Raw genomic sequence first — 20,346 nt, 5'->3', positions numbered from 1 at the left:
AATAATAATAATAAACTGTGGCACACAATTTATATAACAGGAAAGCTGGGGATCCCTTATAAACAAATCGTAGCATTTATCAAAAGGAAGCAAATTCCGGCTTTAAAAGTAATAATAAAAAAAAAAATTGTGCAAAGCTCTAGTAGCAAAATTAGAATTTTATTGAAAGAATATGTACATAGGCATCGGAAATCAATGCAATGCACACAGAATGTATAGGAGTACATTTCTTTTTCTTTTCTTTTCTTTTCTTTTCTTTTCTCTGCTCTACTTTTTTTCTTTTTCCCGCTTATGATGTTGGGGGTGATGGGGCAGAAGGTAATTGTCGGTAGGTTATCCGCGGTTGTGCTCAAACACCCCTGAAATGTTTTGCCAAACATCTACCAATGCTCACCCCTAAACAACCAATCTCTTTTGGCAGGAAACATCAAAGTCTCATTCTGCTGAAGGAACAACTGCTCCTGATCCCATTCAATTGCCCTAGAAAACAGTTCCAATTTACCTGGGATGGGTCGTGACTCGTGAAAACTTCTGCGCTGCTCATTCTCCCTTTCGATCATTCAAGTTGACGATCTTCGCCATTGTTTCTTCCCTTTCTTTTGATGCAATTTGAATGGACTCCAGCTCTTCCTACGTGTGGAGGTCTCACAAAAGAGCCCAGAAGCCAAGGCTTGCTGAAGCCACAGCTCAAATTCTTCATCCTCATCCATCATCTCAGCATCCAAACCCCAGGGATATCTGCTCGAGTTGGATCGTTGCGTCTTCTCTAGACCAACCATGTTTACATGGAAGCTGGGCCTATGGGTATTAGGCCGGCATGCCATTCCCTGCAAAGAACAATTCCATAAGATTCTGGATATGCAGTTCCATATCAGAAGACAACTTTTTTTTTTTTATCATTTATACAAGGAACATATAGAAGGGACAGTCACGGAGAATTCCATACAGCAGTATTTCCATCTTGCTACAGGAAATTATATAAATAAACCCTGATAGTATTTCTATCTTCTATGACAAGAAATCATGAGATTACCAGTGAACCCTAATGCAAACCAGAGAAATGAGATTTTGAGAAAAGGTTTCATCAAGGTACTATTTGTTAGATCACAGGCTCTGATATTTTGAATTTCAAATAAAAAACTAATAAATAGGAGAGAGGCAGCAGCAAATCGACTTATTCAAGGTATTTCTCAGTAGTTGAGTTCTCTCCTACCAGAAAATGCTCGAGTAAAGAAACTGCATTACCGCAATATAATAACAGAACATAACATAGAAATATAAGAACATTAAAAGCTTATATCTGCTTACATATTAAAGAGGTTCTAATGCTCACAGCATCACATACACAATAATAAAAATATTTCTTGGCAGGTAAAAGGAACTTCAGATTAAGACTGCAGAAAAGAAAAGAAAGGAAAAAGAACAGAAAAAAGGCACTAACCTGACAAATAGCCCATTCTGACACATCAAAGATTTTGCTTTCCGCACAAACAAAAGCACGGGGTATTTCCATCTAAAGCAACAGAATGAAATGGCCAAGCATAATAAACAAATGCACAGATCTTATATCAGCATAAACAGAAACAAAAATGACAAGAAACTCACAATTATTTAATAGACCAAAGCAACTCACTGAACTAGAGATGAAACAATAATATTAAGCATGAAGGATCAATAATTCAGCCTCCAGAAAAAGGAACTCATTTTACGAAGAACATTAGGTAGTTAACCTCGCAACTATACAAATTTTGTAAGAAAATATGATAACATGGAAGAAATTTTGAGCAGAAAAGAACTTGAATGACATCAATGAAAGACAAAAAGGAAAAAAAAAAAAAACATGAAACTAATGTACAAAATTTGGAATCAAATCGAGATAACTACCTCTATACAATTTATTAGTTCTGCGCACTCTTTTATGAAGGAAAAAAAGAAAAGAGAAATGCTTAGTTGCACATAATGTTGAAAGTGTTTAATCCAAGATGAAAAAGCTGTGAACTCTTTTCAGACTGAACTTTTTTCAAACTTAAAGTGGGGTTTCAGTAATTTACCCTAAAATAAGAAAAATAACTCAAACATCTTTGCAGTGACCAGTAAAGATGTTCCAACTTTGGATATGCCCGCTCTTTCACGATCGACAAGGTGGTCCCAAATTTAGAACATAATCTCCTAGAACTAAATCAATCAAAATTAAAATCAGGACGATAACAATAGAAGGACAATACCTTTTGAGGTTTATCAAAAACCAATGAGCCTTTGTACTCAACCCATCCATCTCCATCTTTGGCTTGATGATATTGGCAGCAATCCTGAATCCAAAATGGTCTAATAAAGTAAGAAAACTGGATTCGGAATTTGATAATAGAAGGAGAATGATAGAGTTCAACTACAAGGGGACTGACCTGACACCATCTGGCCTTGGCCTTACTCCTATTTGTACACACCCATATATGTGAATTACCGCACTTCGTGCATTGTATACGCCTCGACTCCTCAGAGCAATAATCTTGATTGCTCTGCTTGTAATAGAAATATGGTTACAACATAATTATATCCATGTCATCATTCAACATTAGTGAGACCAAAAAAGATGGACATCAACTGGCTCAAAAGAAAAAACAAAAATCATATTTCTGCAGGTAAATATCTGCCATCATAGCATAAACAGCCAAGATGTCGAGGTATGAAAATGCAAGGACATATCCTGCCACTCAAGACAAATCCTTACCCTGCTTTTTCCAGTTTTCATTGTACATTGTTACCCTAGTTTCAATATTTTTCTCATGATTTGCATATTGCCTCAAAATCCAACTGTTATACAAATCAAAGAAAGTGAGGCATCAGCAAGTAAAGGACTTGTTCAGCATGCCTCAGCAGCCGGTTGACAACAATAGGGGTGGGGGTTTTCTACTTACTAACCAAGCTGCAGAGATAAAGATACATCTGCGACGTGTAAAAGTGGAAGTATCAAGTATGATTCCACAGTTTCTGAATGCAACTGAGAGTAAACAGAAGCAAGAGAACTAAATATCAAAAATCAAGTTTATCGTCCAAGCCAAGAACTCAAGTTTTAAATACAAAATCATTATAATAAAACCCAACATTTTCCAATCGAAACAAAGTTCTTTAAATATTCTCCCCTGTTTAGAGATGAAAGGAGAAAACGGTCCTTGAGTTCTGAAGGCCAAATGGTGGAGCCAGAAATTCTGAAATTTTTTGTTCCTTGCCATATGTCGCTGAATTTTCCAGCTCAATCAATGTTTTTTCCTCAGCATGCAGAATCAATTTACTTTTATATTTTATGCCTTATCTCAAAAACTTATACTATTCAGATGCACCACCAAAAAATGGAATAAGCTAACCAGTACAACAATAAGTCAAAGGAGATAGAAGAGCACTAAACTAATAAGCATTAGAATAATTTGGTGATACCAAACCCAGTACAAGGTATCAATGTAAGAGATGTAAAATATTAGCTAAGTGGTTCATTAATATGAAATCAGCAACTTTTCAACTAAGTGGTCCAAAGTCAGAATCCTGGAACCCAATATAATTAAATTAAATAACAACATACAGTAGAGAGAGCTTGTGATTGTTAAGGTTTCAAGCCAAGCAGGCTGTCACATGATGAGGTATTATAGAGGTGTAAAACTGATCATGGGACCTTCACCTATAAGCTTGAACTTTTATGTTAAACCTTCCCCTGATAACTAGACCACTCATGCCAACTCAAAAACTTATGTTACTAGTTGGAAAAGCCCAAACATTATCCTATTTGTATATAATCTACATGGGATGTTTACTCTAAAAATCCTCTAAAGGGTAAAAGGGTGTTAAACAAAGTCCTCTTTCTTGCATGAAGCTCATTGTAGTTTATATCATCAAGATCAATGGAAGCATCTCCTTCCAACCCTAAAAACTTTCTAAGCTCTTAGTAAAAGTTATTGTATCTAAATTGAAGGCCCCTCTGGCAAAATTTAAGAGGCCTCTGCTGAACTTTCCACAATAGTTTCCACAGACCCCTCAATCAACCACATTAAAAAATTTACCGGCCTTCCAACTCAATTCTTGAAGCAAGCAAAGATCCCGAGGTACCTCTTCGATTCTACCTTTACACAAGATTAATCTCGTTGAATAATTTTCAAAATTGCAAGTCAATTTAAGAATTACTCTTGTCGAATAATTTTCAAATTTCAAGTCGATTTAAGAGTTTTTCTCTTCTAAAGCAATATCTTTTGAGAAGTAAAGGAGGAGTAGAATGAAATCTTTCGAGAGACAAATGATTCAGAAAATTTTCCTTGTAATAAGGTGACATAAATGTGCTTGAGAAGGACATTTGAGTCTATATATTAGAGCCATCAGTTTTAGTAATTCATATGGCGAAATATTTCCCAGTCTAGGAGTGAAATCCAATACAATTCCTGAACATGAAGGACAGATTGTTGTCACTTTCAAAACCTTAGTTTTGGTCTGAAAGGACTCTTTGATCTATCCATGGTTGTCACTTTTAAACTAATAAAATTTGTGTGAACAATCTTCCAGAGGAACCTTAGTTTATGAAAAGAAGTACAAATGTAATCAAACTAAACCACTATAGAGAAAGATAAAGCAGCCTACATCTCTACGTAAAACTGTTGTATTCTTAAGGTATAACAAATAACAGGGGAAAAATATAACCGATATATTTAAGAATCATTACTCAAGAATCCCTTAGAACATGTGGGTCAATAAAGTACTTGAGAGAAGATATCTAAAGATTTTTTTTTTCGAGTCCTACAAACAAAACCAACAATTTTTTCAGAAGCTCGACCCACAAATGGAGCATTACAAGATGATTTTCATTCTGTGGAGAAAAAGAGAGATTTATATATTGTTTCCACCTGGAGTACAAGTCCTTGCTAGATTAGGAATACTATAAACATATCTGTAGGAGTTTATGGCGCACATATGCTTCTGGCCTCGAAAGAAGTTGATAAGCCAAGACAATATAAAAACAAGAATACCATACACATTCACACTCAAATTGTAGTTTCAGAAAGTAACAGTCTCAGCAACAATAATCTGTTTCCTGCTTGGTTTCCACTGAAAATACTTACCCAGGTATCCTCCAGCTATAGGCATAATTCCTAAATATTAGCTCCATCAATTCTATGTGTAAGAAACTTTAGCATCATTAGTAAAATACTTTTTTAATGCTCTCCTACATCTATATGACTGTTTGATTGTTTCACTTTTGTCATGAATGTCACATCAATGAAAGATTACAGAACCAACACACTGAACAAAATGGACATAATATTGGAAATTTTGAACGAAGGATAAAATTACCTGATTTGCTGCAGCATGAGACTTTTGGCAAACACCCCTAGTCTTAGATTCTTCCTTCTTCAATTGCTCATCATAGTCCCTCTTCTTTGATGAATCCGAAAGAACCTATCACTCACATCATTGTTATCAGTCACTACAACAGGATCCGACACATCCTCAGTTGTTCCTATTCCTTTTGTTTCTTTCTTACAGGAATTAGTAACTCAATTAATTTGCACATGCATGAACACATTAGAAAGTGATGGAGAGATTACTGTTAAACCATAGATGCTCACCTCATATGCACATTGAATTTTTTTAAATGATTCACTCGCCAAAGGGCTTCCCATGTTTTTATCAGGGTGCACAAGCATGGCCTAAAAACAATGAAATGAATTAAGAAAATTAGAAGGGAATCAGTAACTCAACACATGAAACGGATAAATGCAACTATAAGGAATAATTTAATTCCATTCAACACCAGATTGCATGCCAACTCCCTTCAACAAGTCTAGAAGATATTCTAACTGGTCATAGGTCCAGATACTGCATGCAGAATCAAGCAATCAGTATATCGCCTAGTATACAGGAGAGAACCCAAACATGAATTTTGGGGAGCAGTGCGAGCAAAAAGCCCCCCCTTAGGCATCCCGATAACAAGCCCAAAGAAGAAAAGAAAAAGTATAAAGTTTGCTTATAAAAATATGTATAAAAAGACACCAATCAAAGGTACACACTGGGAAAAAACACACACAAAAGGAAGTTTCTGATCACTTTGAGCCTCTCAAAACAGTAAGCTCACAATGTTGAGCATTGGTGTTCAAATCTCTGGTGTAGTGAAAGCAGATGCAAGGCACATGCAATTTTAAAAATTTTAAGAACATTATGTTAATTTTATAAATGGTTAAAAATTAAAGTGAAGGATATTACTAATATATGGTCACATAGACATATCTTACTATTTACTTATGCTTCTTTTTTTTTTTTTTTCCTCTTTTACCTACAACTCACTTGCAATTTCAATATTATTATTTTTTTAAAGAAATTAAACAACTTAGATATTTAGAAATTTAAACCGGTTCCATTTCATTATATTCTTTATCATCTCAGATCAAATTAGCATTGTAAAGGGACGGTAGTAATAATAAATGGGCGTGAAGGTTCAAATCTCACTGATATTATTATCATATTTTTGGTGTAATATCTTAAAGACTAAAAAATTGTAAGAAACTAAAACACTATACAACATGGAATAAATTAAAAAGAAAATAAATGACAACATCTAAATATCACTATTCATGAAAGCAAGGACATTTTGTATTATAAATTTGAAAACAAAAATTAAATAATGTGGTATAAATAAAGGGAAAAAAGAGAAATATTTTACTAATAATATTTCTAATGGCAAGGGTATAATTTACATAATGAAAGCACATCAAAATCCACTGGAAAAATGTTTGACCTTAAGGATATTCTATTATAGGTATAGGAATATAAAATATTGCACATACCTTCTTTCGATATTCCTTTCTCAAAATTGTGGCATCAATTCGTTTATGACGAGGAAATCCAAGTGCTTCATAATGATCTACACTGTTTAATATCCTTCTCATCTCATCAGCTGAATTTGTTTCTTCTCTAACTACCTTTCTACTCGAAGATTCATTTTGATTATTAACAACAGTTGAAGTAGTAGCTGGCTTGCTAGATGATTTGCACGACTGCAGCTTTTCAGATTCATCTGTGGGAAGTGAGAATTCACACTCTGTAGAGAACTCATCTTGCATAACTGTTTCAGATTCCTTCTGCTCTTCAATATGTGTGCGTTCATTGATATTATCACACCATTGGAGCAAAAAATTTACAGCATCATTTGATAGAAATGTAAGGTTTATTGATAGGAAAACACCATGCCATCCAACTCGAACTTTCACACAATAAATAGCATATATAGTCGCCATTAAGACCACCAAGCGTGCATGGTTTAGGGAGAACAAGTAACCTGCATTTTCATATTAAGAGAATTAAAATCCATAAAATCTACAGAACTATAGACCATTAGCAGGCTACTCGACCAGAAGAGGAGACTGCCTCCTTGACGAAGAGAAAGACAATCATCTAGAGTCTACAAAGCCAAGGAGCTTCAATCCACCATACGACCATCAAAATGTAAGGGACCAATCTAGTCAAATGAGTTCAAAGTTGCAACCAAAATAATAACTTTATATAACATCCTTATTGATCATGCCAAGATCCTAGGAGGGCTAGGTAATGCAGAAACAATTGCATGAGTGCACACAGATACACTCAACTACAAATAAACATACCAGCGACATACAAAAACCATGGTATAATAAACTTATACTACAACCAGAATTTTTAAAATGTTGTGGCTTTCATGTTCACTATTTAGGTGTTTATGTCCTCCCTTATTCTACTTCCACACCCAGTAAGGCCCTGTAACAGGACAACTAAATCCACTGCATTCCTTACTCGTAATTCAACCTCCTAAAGTTGAATACTTCCAGATTTCATTCAAATTAAAAAAAAAAAGTGCAGAAGTAGTATCCTTCTGTACAAGCACTTCTATGTCCAATTTGTCAAGATCACAGGCTACACACTTTAAGTCATGCCAATTTTCATTAGAAGAAGACGAGTAACATGCAAATTCACCAGCTCTACAACCTAAGAACATCCAGTGTAAATAAGTTTAAGTCAACACATAAGAAATTTGTTGAAGACAATGACCATTGGTAGTAAAAAGAAAAAGGACCTACAGCATTACTCATTTTCCTCTCCGATTTCTTTAAATGTTACTGAATAACACTTAAGTTATTCAAGCTTCAAACAGAGTGACTCAATCTGTAAAATTATTACAGAAGTTTCAAGTCAATTACTTTAACCAGGCCGTGAAATCATACAGGCAAAGTACATACAATATAAGAATAAAAATGTAAAAAATAAAGTTATCCCTGCTATATAACCAAGTCACAAGGACTGCAGAATAAATGTGAATGCTTACCTTATCAAAAGAAAATGTGAATGCTTAAGAAGCCAATTAGAACAAGTGATGAATACCTAATTACCAACCCATCGTCTGTAAACAATTTAAGCCAATTTTGGGCATAGTAGACAAGTACAATAGAGAAAGGAAAAAGATTGAATCATGTTGCTGACATCAAAATTCAAGAATATGGTAAATGTAACCAATCCATACCTCCAACTATAAACAATGTCCCAGTAATCCAGAAGTTAGCATACATCCATAAAATTAAAATTGCAAAGAGTCCTACAATAAACAGTCCAGGAGTGTAACCCAAATACTGAACAGCAGCTCCTGCAGTTCCCTGAAATATTGCACCCATTATCAGTAGCATTTATCAAAACTTAAATGTTAAAGCCAAGGTAACTTCAGCCTAGTTAAGTTAGAAGAAAAATCACTCTTCATACTAAGTTTCAGATTCACAATCATCAATGAACAATCAAATGTTACGGGTTCAATGTTCGAATGTATAAAAGAAATAGCTCAATATAAGATGCTACAAGTTTGTAATATATATTGTCAAACAAGAAAGATACAACATGAAATGGAAAGTGAAGCTAAAAAAATTAGATTCTCTTTTCTTCTTTTTGTTATCAGAGCAAAAAATTTCCAGTTTAATTTAGGAAAAAATTCTGAAGATAAAGAATAGGCAGAAAAGTAGCTATCCATGTCAAAACTTAATCTGATAGAAACCTAAAGCACACAGATTGCAACCTGTACCAATAATTCCCAACATACAACCTACTATAAACTTCTGATAATAAATATGTAAAACATTATTGTCCACAATGTATACTCTCAAAATCATTCATTATCCCAACAGTGAAATCTATATGAAAGAAGAACATTTGCATGTCCTGTTTCCCTCCACATTTTCTGAGGTCAGACAGAAACATAACACGAACATTAGACCAAAAAGTTACGTACAGCTATAAAAGTAGCACAATTAATTGTGATGCAATTGATATAACTCAAAACAAAAAAATAATTACTTATTCAAAGCTATAATGAATTGAATGCCATATAAAAAAAAAATTCCCAAAATAAATAAGAAAAAGACTCACCATACTAAGCAGGACATAAAGCACACATGACATTGATGTGAGACTAAGAAAGCAACTCCACATTATAAGAAGCAAAGCTGCAGAACCCAGTTTGACAACCGACTGGAGACCCCTTATAAAGCAGTCTTTCCAATAAATCAACAAGAAACTTACTAACCAGCCAAATCTCACAAACCCACTAGAAACCAGTGGCCAATGCCGCTCTATAAACACCCCAATCTTGTCCCTCAAACATAATGCTGTAGTTTTCACCCGCAAATAGGCATATTTCTGCGATTGCAACCATTTCCATCCTTGCTTAACTAACCCAATATCCTCCATCACTAACTAAATACAAACAACTGAAACAAACAAATCATAAATAAAACCCAGAAAAGCACTAATCTTAAGACATATAAAGATGCTATAAATATCCCTCAGTGTCAATGCTAGTAAACTCCATGAATCTTAGAAGATGTAAAGCAAAAGTATAAAACCTATCCATACTTTTAGAGGGCTTGATCTCCCAAAATTATACAAAACCCAGAACAACTTGGAAGAATTTGTAATAAATAAAAGGGAAAAAGAATTTTACCCAAAATCACGAAGTTAAATGAGAATGAAGTACCCAAGGAAAAGAAGATCAAGGAAACTAAAAAAAGACCCCATTTTCCCTATAGTTACTACCAAAGAGGCAAGAAATAAGATAGAGACAAGAGAGTGACAGAGTTAGCATGTGATGGAAATAAGATTCTGATTAGTTGAGTTATAAAAGAGATGGGAATGGATCACGTTCAACGCAAATTGCTTCACATGGAAGTTTCTATAAAGTGATTTCTTCCGCACTATAACTATAACTAGAGGTCCTTTTGTCTCTCGTCTTTTATTTCTTTACTTTCAACAAATTCTATTCATTCATAAATTCATTCAAAGGTTAACAAAAACAAAAGGCACCAAAAAAAAAAATTGGAAATTAACAGTAACTGTAACTGCATTTGGTGTCTCTCAAACACACCAAATAGATCCCCTCAGAGAAACGATACATCGAACAGAAAGAGGACAATACAGAAATCTAAAAGGAAAATTGAAGAGACCAAAAAAAAAAAGAGAGGTGCTTAATCGAACTCAAAACAAAGAAGAAACACTTATAGTAATGGGTAATAGAGAAGAGAAACCCTAGCTTTTTCTTCTTTGCAATTCCTGTTCTCTAGAGAAGGAAAGAGAGAGCTCGTGAAGCAGTGAAGTTCAAAAAGTTGCAAAAAGTTGGGATTTTCCTTTTCTCTTTCCTTTTCTTTTCTTTGTTTGGTTAAAAAGAAAAAATGTATAACTATCATTAAGCCCCTGAGATCTTACTAATACATTAGTCACCCCCTGAGGTCTTACTTATGTATTAGTCGCCTCCTATAGTGTTTAATCGAACAAAAAGCCTTTTATATTTTGACATAACTAAGTACTTATGTCTTAATATTAAAAAAATACTTATAACTAATTCTTAAAATTAATATAATCAAGAATAAATTAATTTAATAAAATAATTATAAATCAACTTTTAAACTATATCAATATTAATTTTTAAATTAGAATAAAATTTAATTTTCAATATAAATTAATTTTACTATCTGATAAAATAATTAATAATATTTTTTATTTAATTTATATTTAGCAACATATAATTTTAATAAAATTTAAATATTTTAAATAATTTAATGTTAATAAGATAGTTAAATGTTTATATTATTCAATTTTAATTTATTAAACTAAATAAATAATTCTAGTCGAAAAATATTATATGAATTTTTATATTTTTAAATATTAAAATTAAATTATATTCAAATAAATATTTTAATAAAAAAAATATTATGTCAATTTTTTTACTTGCATTAATTTAATACATTCCAAATACCAACTAATCTTTTCAAAATGTTTTAATACTAATGTATGTATTATACCAAAATAGAGGGACCAAAAAGCAATTAAACCCTGAAGAACTTTAGGAAGAAGAGAGGTAGTTGTCGTCATTAATATATTAGTGTGGATTAGATGAAAATAAGGATAGTGGGATGAGTTGCATAATAATGATTCAGTAGGACCCACTTAATATTGTCTTCTTTTTTTTTTTCTTTTTTTTTTTATGTTCTTTTTAATTTTCTTGGCTTCTTTTCCTTTCCTTTTCTTTTTTGGCTTTTGTTTACTGTGAAATGGATTGTGCTGAAACTCAAGTGACTTCTAAGCATATTCTGGTTGAAAGTTTTAATGGCAGCAGCGGAGATCAGTGTACTTTGGGCCACTTGTTGATCAAATTGAAATAATTCAATTCAATTTAAATTTGTTAAATTACTGCACCTATGTTTATGCAAATGTCTTTTTTAAAAAAAAAAAATTATTACCCTCTTTTTAAAAAAAAATTAAAATTTTTCTTTTTTCTTTGTTTTCTTTCTTTTGAGTGCATAAAAATAAATTAAATTAATCAAATTGAAATAATTTGATTAGATTCAAATTTGTTAAATTATCGTACTTATACTCATATAAATATCGCTTTTTCCTAAAAAGTCTTTGCTCTCTTTTCTTTAGAAAATTAGAATTTTTTTCTTTTTTTTCTTTCTTTTGAATGCACAAAAATAAATTAAATTAATCAAAGCGAAATAATATGATTAAATTTAAATTTGTTAAATTATCGCACTTATACACATAAAAATATTTTTTTTTAAGAAGTCTTTACTCTCTCTTTTGTAGAAAATTAAAATTTTTCTATTTTTCTTCTTCGAATGCATAAAAACTAATCAAACTGACGAAATCAAAGTAATTTAATGTTGTTCAAGTCTAATAAACTATCGCATTCATACTCATACAAATATCTTTTTTCTTAAAAAGTCTTTGCTCTTTTTTTGGAAAACTAGAAATTTTTCTTTTTTTTTTCTCTTGAAGCAACCTGTGCTAACAATTTATTTTTTATTTATATTATGTATTTTTTATTATATTTTTATTTTAATCTAGCTATTATAGGCTCTTTCTAGAGGATTTCTTTTGTGTTATCCTCTCTTCTCTCTCTAAGTAAAAAAAAGTCTAAATTTCTTCCTAGATTTGTTGAAAATAATAATTAAAAAAAAACAGCAATCTTAATGCTTAAAAGATGAAGTGTTTCTCGTGCGCGCTGAAGTCCAAAAATGTTAGCGCCCAGAAATAGTAGTGAGAGTAACAGCGACTGACTGACGGTGGTGGTTATGTAAGTCCTATGACCACATTAGATGAGAAATTAGGGTTTTTTTTATTTAATCTATAAATGAGCTTTGTAGTCTTTTTTGAGCTGTATGTGTTTTCTAGCCTATAGTTTTATGTTTATTTTTTGGAAAAATGTGAAAAATATTAGAAAAAAATGCATTTAATATCAATTATATTGTGCCTTAAAATTTATTTCAAAAATATTGAAATTTATAAAAGAAATTCAAAAATAGCAACTTCCTCTTTTATAACCAAAACCTACACAACAAAGAAGAAATCAACAAATATTTCAATAAAAAAAATTTTAAAAAAGTTAATGGATGCAATATTACTTTAAAAAATGATTGGAACCCAAAATCGACAACTATATCCAAAGAAAGAAAGAAAGGTAAATTTTGAATTTCTAAAATAAAATTATAAATCTCATAATGTTGCTTTATTTCTCCTAAAATTTTTATTTGTTTTAACTGATTTCATACTAACATTAATGAAAAAGATATATTTATAAGAGTTTGAAAGCTGATAACTGGATCCAAATTGATTTAAGAATATCAAATTTGAAAAAAAAAAGAATAAACCTAGAAATTTTGTTGATATGTTATGATATGAAAACTAAAAAATAACTAGACATAAATAAAAAAGAAGCAATAGCTGGCTTAACAATGAAATCAATATGATCAAGAAAATTTGAGTAAAAAACTTCATCACTATCGAGTTCTCCAACACCTCATTTTTTGCCAAATCCTTCATCAATATAACTTACCCCCATAATTATGAATAGACTCTCTCCCATCTACAAAATTACCACCCTCCACAACATTCTTATCATTACTACTAACAAAATTACTTTTCTTCTTTTTTTTTTTCTAAAGAAGAAAAGTAAAAACAAGTAATGAAAAAGTAGTTAGAGGAAGTCTTTTATATAAGAATTATGAAGAGACATAGCTCTCCTAAAAAATATTATTTAAAAGACATGACTCTTCTATAGAGGCATTATCTAAAAGACATGACTCTCCTAAGAGACATAAGCCAAAATTATGTCTTAATATAATTTCTCATTCAATCTAAATAAAATAACATTATTTTATTAAAATAATATTATTTTCTAACAATCCCCTACATGAATGGAAATTGAATGAACAAGTATACAACAATATGCATACACTTTAATTAAAAGATATGTTGGATTGGGAAGGTAGCTTTTAGCTTTGAATGATGTCTTGAACTGTTTAATTGGTGGTGTAAATCAAGACAACAATATTTACACACTATATTTTAGAATATTATTTAGTTCTCACGGTTATACTTTTTTTGGTCCTAAAAAACTTATGGTTTCATGAATGCTTTATAGAAATTCAACCTTAAAATTCTCATAAAATCGACTCTAATTTTACATTTATAGAGGTGATCCATATCCCTTTTTATAAATCATTAAAAGCATAGCTTATCCTAAAATACATTTCATGAAGCAATTTTCATCATAGAAACGGGTAGAAGTGGTTAGTTTCTAAGTTATTTTTTACTGAGTTTATATAGTTTAGTTGTCTCTTTGAACCTACATCTTGGGATCTCTAGTCAACTAGGTTAGGTTACCACTATGAAGTCTCTTTAGTCATAGGCTTTAATCCCATTTCCCTCGATGAACAATTTACTTTATCTCTATCTAAACCTTTAGTAAGTAGATCTGCTAGGTTGTCTTTCGACTTTACATAGTCAATGGATATAATTCCACTCTTAAGTAATTGCTTAATAGTATTATGTTTACGACATATGTCTAGACTTACCATTATAAATTTAGCTTTGTACTCTCCAAATAGCTAATTGACTATCATAATGTATACTTATTGCAGATACAAGTTTTGGCTAGCATGGAATATCCTCTAAGAAATTTCTAAGCCATTCTACTTCCTCTCTAGCTTTATCTAAAACTATAAACTTAAATTCTATTATGCATTTGGCTATACAAGCTTGTTATGAGGATTTTCATGAAAATGTTGCACCACTAATTGTGAAGACAAATCCACTTGTAGACTTCAAGTCCTTAGAGTCAGATATCCAATTCGCATCACTATAATCTTCTAATATAGGAGGGTACCTTGTATAATGCAAACCATAATCTTAAGTATATTTTATATATCTAAGAACTCTTACAAGAGCCTTCCAATGGGCTTTGCTTGGGTTGCTGGTGAATCTACTCAATTTATTCACAATATAGGCTATGTCTAGACATATACAACTCATAAAGTATATCAAATTGCCTATTCTACGCGAATATTCTAAGTGAAATTACTTATTATACGTAGCATTATTCTATTAAAATAATATTATTTTCTAATAATATAAACATAAACAAAGACAAATAAAAAAAAATTCTTTTCAGAAATAGCAAACAAATTCTTTTGAATATTACTGGAAGTTGGTTGTAAAAGTGTTGACCACTTTAGAATACGTGGAAGACTAAGATGACAGTCCTTTAAAACAACAAACTTCCCACTAACATAAAGGCAACACTCAAAAAACCAAATCTATAAGGCTAACGGAAAACCAATCAATATATAAATTAAACTATCTTCCTTTTTCTTCATTATATCAACCTTTCCCTTTAAAGATTCCAAAGTAAAATTATCAAAATTTCAACTATCAACAATATATATGTCCTCCTTACAAATAAGTCTTTTCTTAGGAGAAGAAAACAAAAACAAGTAAACAAAATACAAAACAATAAGTTTAATGGCATCATCATCGCACTCCCACCTTTCAAAATAAAACAGTCCTCAATATCTTGCTTCTTAACCCTATTCACACCGCTAAAATACTTACTCAATGACATAATATTGTCACTAACAAAAGAAAGATTATTCATATTTCCAACACAATCTATTCTAGTAATAATATCAAACCTAATTGTTTCCAAGCTCACACTCAAACTTCTTACATGTGTTTCAATGGCTAACACTCAAAAGCTATGTTTTTTATGGCTAACACTCTAATTCAAGTATTTTCTATGGCTAGCACTCTAGCCCAAGTGTTTTCTGTGGCTAACTCTCTAATCTAATTTAAGATTTTTAATTCTAGTTATAAGAGCAATTAATCTCTTATGCAAGTGCTCAACCTAACCTTTTTGAGCTTTGAATATAGAAATCAATCACTCAACTACAAAGATTCAAACTCTCTCTTGAATCTTTAATACAAGAAGAATTTTATAAAGAAATAGAGGTTGTTGAGAGATATAAAAAGTAAGAGGCTCAAGTAAATGCTCTTGCTTGACCTAGAACCATTAGAAATGATAATTAAATAGTTATAGGTGAAATAGAGTCGTAATACCCTTATTAAATTCAAATATAGTCATTTTAACAGCTTTTAAAAAAGCAGCTTCACGGGTAGAAAAAATCTTTCATGATCGTGAAGCATCAATAAGAAAGCAGATTTGAAAAACTGGAACTTGTCATGGCCATGAACAATTCTTCACAGTTGGGAAGTCTGCTTTCACGATTGGGAACTCTGGTTTCATGGCTTAGGAACTTTGATTGTAACCTCTATTATGATTTTTTAAAGATTCTAGAGAGTTTTCATTATTCACGGGCGTGAACTTTTTCTTTAAGTCTGGGAAGACTTGTTCATAGCTGGGAATGTCGGCCATGAATGCTTCTGTGGATTTTCTACTTTTCAATCACGGGCATGACCATTTAAAGACTCGAAATCTTAAACTATATAACTCCAAATGGTAAACTGTTGTTTTCTTAGAAGCTTTGGCTAATCCACTACGACATTGTAGTTTTGAAAAACTCCAAAATAAGTAATCGTCATACTGCAAAAATTAAAATATTTTATTGCTCATCTAGTCTTGATAGTTCAGACATGCTTTAGTATTTTGGCTGCTGCGTCTTCCATATATATCGGATTGATGTAATACCTTTTGCATGTGAAATTAGACTTCTATGGCTATAAATCTAGAGAATGACATATTAAAATTCCTATTGTAGAAAAAATATCACTAATTCTAATTGATCTTATATGATGTAGTCCAATATGACAGCTTGAGCATAATTCACTCAAAAATCCGAAACTCCATTTTTACAGCTCCAAAAATTAAATAATTTGTGTTCTGAAAGTAAACTGATGTAGCTATACATCCATATATGGCTTTCCCTCATAAACTCTTCCAAGTAGCACAGTTTATTCTTCAAACTTTAAGAACCGATTCATTCCATGGAGATCATCCATGTCCACATAAGTTTCTTGACTCCACATGCTCTTTGCATTTTCTTATATGTTCTATCACTCTTTTCAACTTTATTACTTTATAATTTTTATCTTGATTTTCATATTGATTCAAATATTTAAGTCCATGACTCTTGAATCAATCTTCACACTTATACCTTTATCTTTATTTATATGCATTAATGGTAATTGAAGGTTACCTACTAAGAACAACAATACTAAATAAGATTGTTAGTAGTAATAATATTTTGCATCAATAAAAATTATATATAAAACCTTGGGGTCAATATTCTCTCCAAAAATTAAACTTTTTTGGTTTTGGATTGTTTTCTCTTATAAAGAAAATGACAATTTCTATTATAATAAGTGTAATGTCTAATAAATTGTCTAGCATGAGATAGATGAACATAGTTTCCAGTTTTACAATTGAATACTTTATGTCCATATTCATTCCAAGAGTAACAATATTCATAAAAATTTTGTGCAATGCCATGCTTACTACTCAGATGAAATCTATTCTTATGTGTGTGAGTATGAATGTATATGCTTAGAATGATCATAGTTAGCATAGAACACCTTAGCTATATTCACTGGTATGCTAGTTGATGCATGATCATTTGAATAATGAGATACTTTCAAAAAATTAGTCTTGTTTGTGCTAGGTGATGCATCATTGTAGCCTAATCCTTTGTTATGCAAGATGATATTTGAGAACCTAGTAAAATATCAAGAGTTTCTTTTTCTTTAGTAAATTTTGAAAATGATGATTTCAAATTAATAATCTCATTTTTAAGAACTTCATTTTCCTTTTAGAAATTTTTATTTACTTTCAAAATCTTATCAACATTTTGGGACTTCATCAAAAGCTCATAATTTTTCCTTTCTAAAAATATCTTCAATGGATGTTAGAGAAAGGATTTTATCTTTTAAACATTCATTTTCTTCTTTGAAAGCTCTATTCTCATTTTTGAGAATCTTATTGCTTTTCAAGATATTTTTAAAATCATGTAATTTCATCAAAAGCTCTTTATTTTGCTCTTCCAAAGTCATTTGTCTTGAATTTAAAGAAGAATTTTTTTGTTCAAAAGTTTCATTTTTACTTTTTAAATCTTTAATTTTAATTTTGAAACTTTTATTTTTTTCTTTAGCTTCTCAAGAGCATTTTTTTCATAGTTTCTAATACATCTAAAAATTGACTATATGAGAGTGCATCATCATCACAACTATCATTATCATCATCATCTTCAATATTAAACTTAGAAGGACTTAATATTACTTCATCGTAGTCATCCTCATTGCTTAGAGCACATACTTATTTTTTCTTTCTTGAGGTTATTTCTTTGTTGCTTACAATTAAAAACCTTATTGCTTGTTGAAGTTGAGCATTCTAAGCCTCTCTCTCTTCTTGATTGGATATCATCCTCTACAAGAGCAATGTAGCATATATGATCATCCATCGAGTAACTTGGGAGCTCTCCTCATGAGCTTTTTCATTTTGTGCCTTTTTCTCTTCTTGATGATGAATAAAGTCATCCTCTACATGCAGATGTTCATCAACTTTACAAGTAATGTTAGTGTTGTAAATAGAATCAAGACAATCTCAAATATCCTTAGTAATAACACATGAAGCAATTTTCTTAAAAGCATTTTCAATTAAAGAATTTCTTAAAATTCTCATGACTTTAATGTTTAACAAAAAAATTTGTTCATCATGAGCATTGCCATTAATTTTTGGGTTTGATAATCCAAATACTATATTCAACAATATCCCATAAATCAATATCATTACTTATGAGAAAATATTTCATTTTTTATTTCCAAAACTGAAAATTATTTCCATTAAAGAATGGAGCTTTGTTTATTGAAAAATCTTCTTTTGAAATAAACCATTTAAGGTTGCCATATATCAACTCTTAGACGGTTAAGTCTTTTATCAAGAGCACCGCCTGTGATACCAATTAAAATACCATATGGTAACCAAGAGGGGAAGGAGGTAAATTGGTTGTCTACAAAAATCAATTTAAACTAAAAACTTTTACTTTGAAGAATTTGAGTATCAAAACTAATATTAGCAGAAGCAATTAACCAATCCAATATGAGAATGCAATCAATAAGATAAACACAAGTAAATTAAAAAAAGCTTAGGGAAGAGAAAATCAAACTTAAGAGTTTATAGTGGTTCAGAAAACTCCTTGCCTACATCCACTCCTTAAGCTTCACTTGAGATTTTCACTATCAATAATCTTTTTATGGGTGTAAGATCAAACCTAAGTATTTCTAAGCTCACACTCAAACTTCTTACAAGTGTTTTAATGGCTAACACTCAAACTCAAGTATTTTCTATGGCTAACACTCTAACCTAAGTGTTTTCTATGGCTAACACTCTAACCCAAGTATTTTCTATGGCTACTACCCAAGTTTTTTTTATGGCTAACACTCTAACCCAATTTAAGATGTTCAATTTTAGTTGCAAAAATTAACCCTTATACAAGTACTCAACCTAACCCTTTTGAGTTTTGAATATAGAAATCAATTACTCAACTACTCAAAATAAAAACCCTCTCTTGAATCTTCAATACAATAAGAATTTTATGAAGAAATATAGGTTGTTGAAAGATATAACAAATAGGAGGCTCAAGTAAATACTTTTGCTTGACCTAGAATCATTAGAAATAATATTTAAATAGTTAAAAGTGAAATAGAGCTGTTATTCCCTCATTAATGCAAATATAGTCATTGTAACAGCTTTTAAAAATGCAGCTTCACGGGTGGGGAAAATCCTTCATGGTCGTGAAGCATTAGTGAGAAAAATATATCTGAAAAACTGGAATCCGTTATGGCCATGAACAATTCTTCACGGCTGAGAATTCTGCTTTCACGGCTGCAAACTCTAGTTTCACGGTTTGAGAACTTTAGTCGTGACCTCTACTGTAATTTATTGAAGATTTTGGAGAGTTACCATTATTCATAGGCGTGAACTTTTTCTTCATGGCTAGGAAGACTTGTTCGCGGCTGATTTGTGTTTACGGCTTGGGAACTTTCCTTTATGGTTGGGAAGATTTCTAAAGGGTCGTGAATGGCTACTTTCACAGCTGGGAATGTTGGCCATAAATACTTCTATGGATTTTCTATTTTTCAATCACGGGCATGACCATTTAAAAACTTGAAATCTTGAGCTATATAACTCTAAATGATAAACTGTTTTTTTAGAAGCTTTGGTCAATCCAGCACAACATTGTAGTTTTGAGAAACTCCAAAATCAGCAATCTTCGTACTCCAAAAAATTAAAATATCTTATTGCTTATCTAGTCTCGACAGTTCGGATATGCTTTAGTATTTTGGTTGTTGCATCTTCCATACACCTCACATTGATGTAAGATCTTTTGCATGTGAAATTAAACTCCCTTGGATATAAATATAGAGAATGGAATATTAAAGTTCCCTTTGTAGGAGAAATACCACTAAATCTAATTGACCTCATCTGTTGTAATCCAATCTGACAGTTTGAGCATA

General features: G+C 31.3%; 1 protein-coding gene across 1 annotated transcript; it reads right to left on the bottom strand.

Annotated features, from left to right (window-relative positions):
* Positions 1-140: 140 nt before the first annotated feature.
* LOC8266279 lies at positions 141-10,678 on the bottom strand. Its single transcript, XM_002529903.4, has 9 exons — positions 9,415-10,678; positions 8,525-8,654; positions 6,819-7,309; positions 5,604-5,684; positions 5,329-5,433; positions 2,403-2,516; positions 2,226-2,309; positions 1,442-1,513; positions 141-827 (listed from the first exon to the last, which is right to left on the bottom strand). Exons 1-9 carry the CDS (start codon positions 9,733-9,735, stop codon positions 561-563), a joined length of 1,665 nt encoding a protein of 554 aa, XP_002529949.1. The 5' UTR covers positions 9,736-10,678; the 3' UTR covers positions 141-560.
* Between the last annotated feature and the right edge of the window lie 9,668 nt (positions 10,679-20,346).

This window comes from Ricinus communis, chromosome 9 (assembly GCF_019578655.1).
Source record: "Ricinus communis isolate WT05 ecotype wild-type chromosome 9, ASM1957865v1, whole genome shotgun sequence".
In the NCBI taxonomy this organism is placed as follows: Eukaryota; Viridiplantae; Streptophyta; class Magnoliopsida; order Malpighiales; family Euphorbiaceae; genus Ricinus; species Ricinus communis.
The sequence above is the reverse complement of the archived record's forward strand: the minus strand, read 5'-3'. Positions and strand labels throughout refer to the sequence as shown.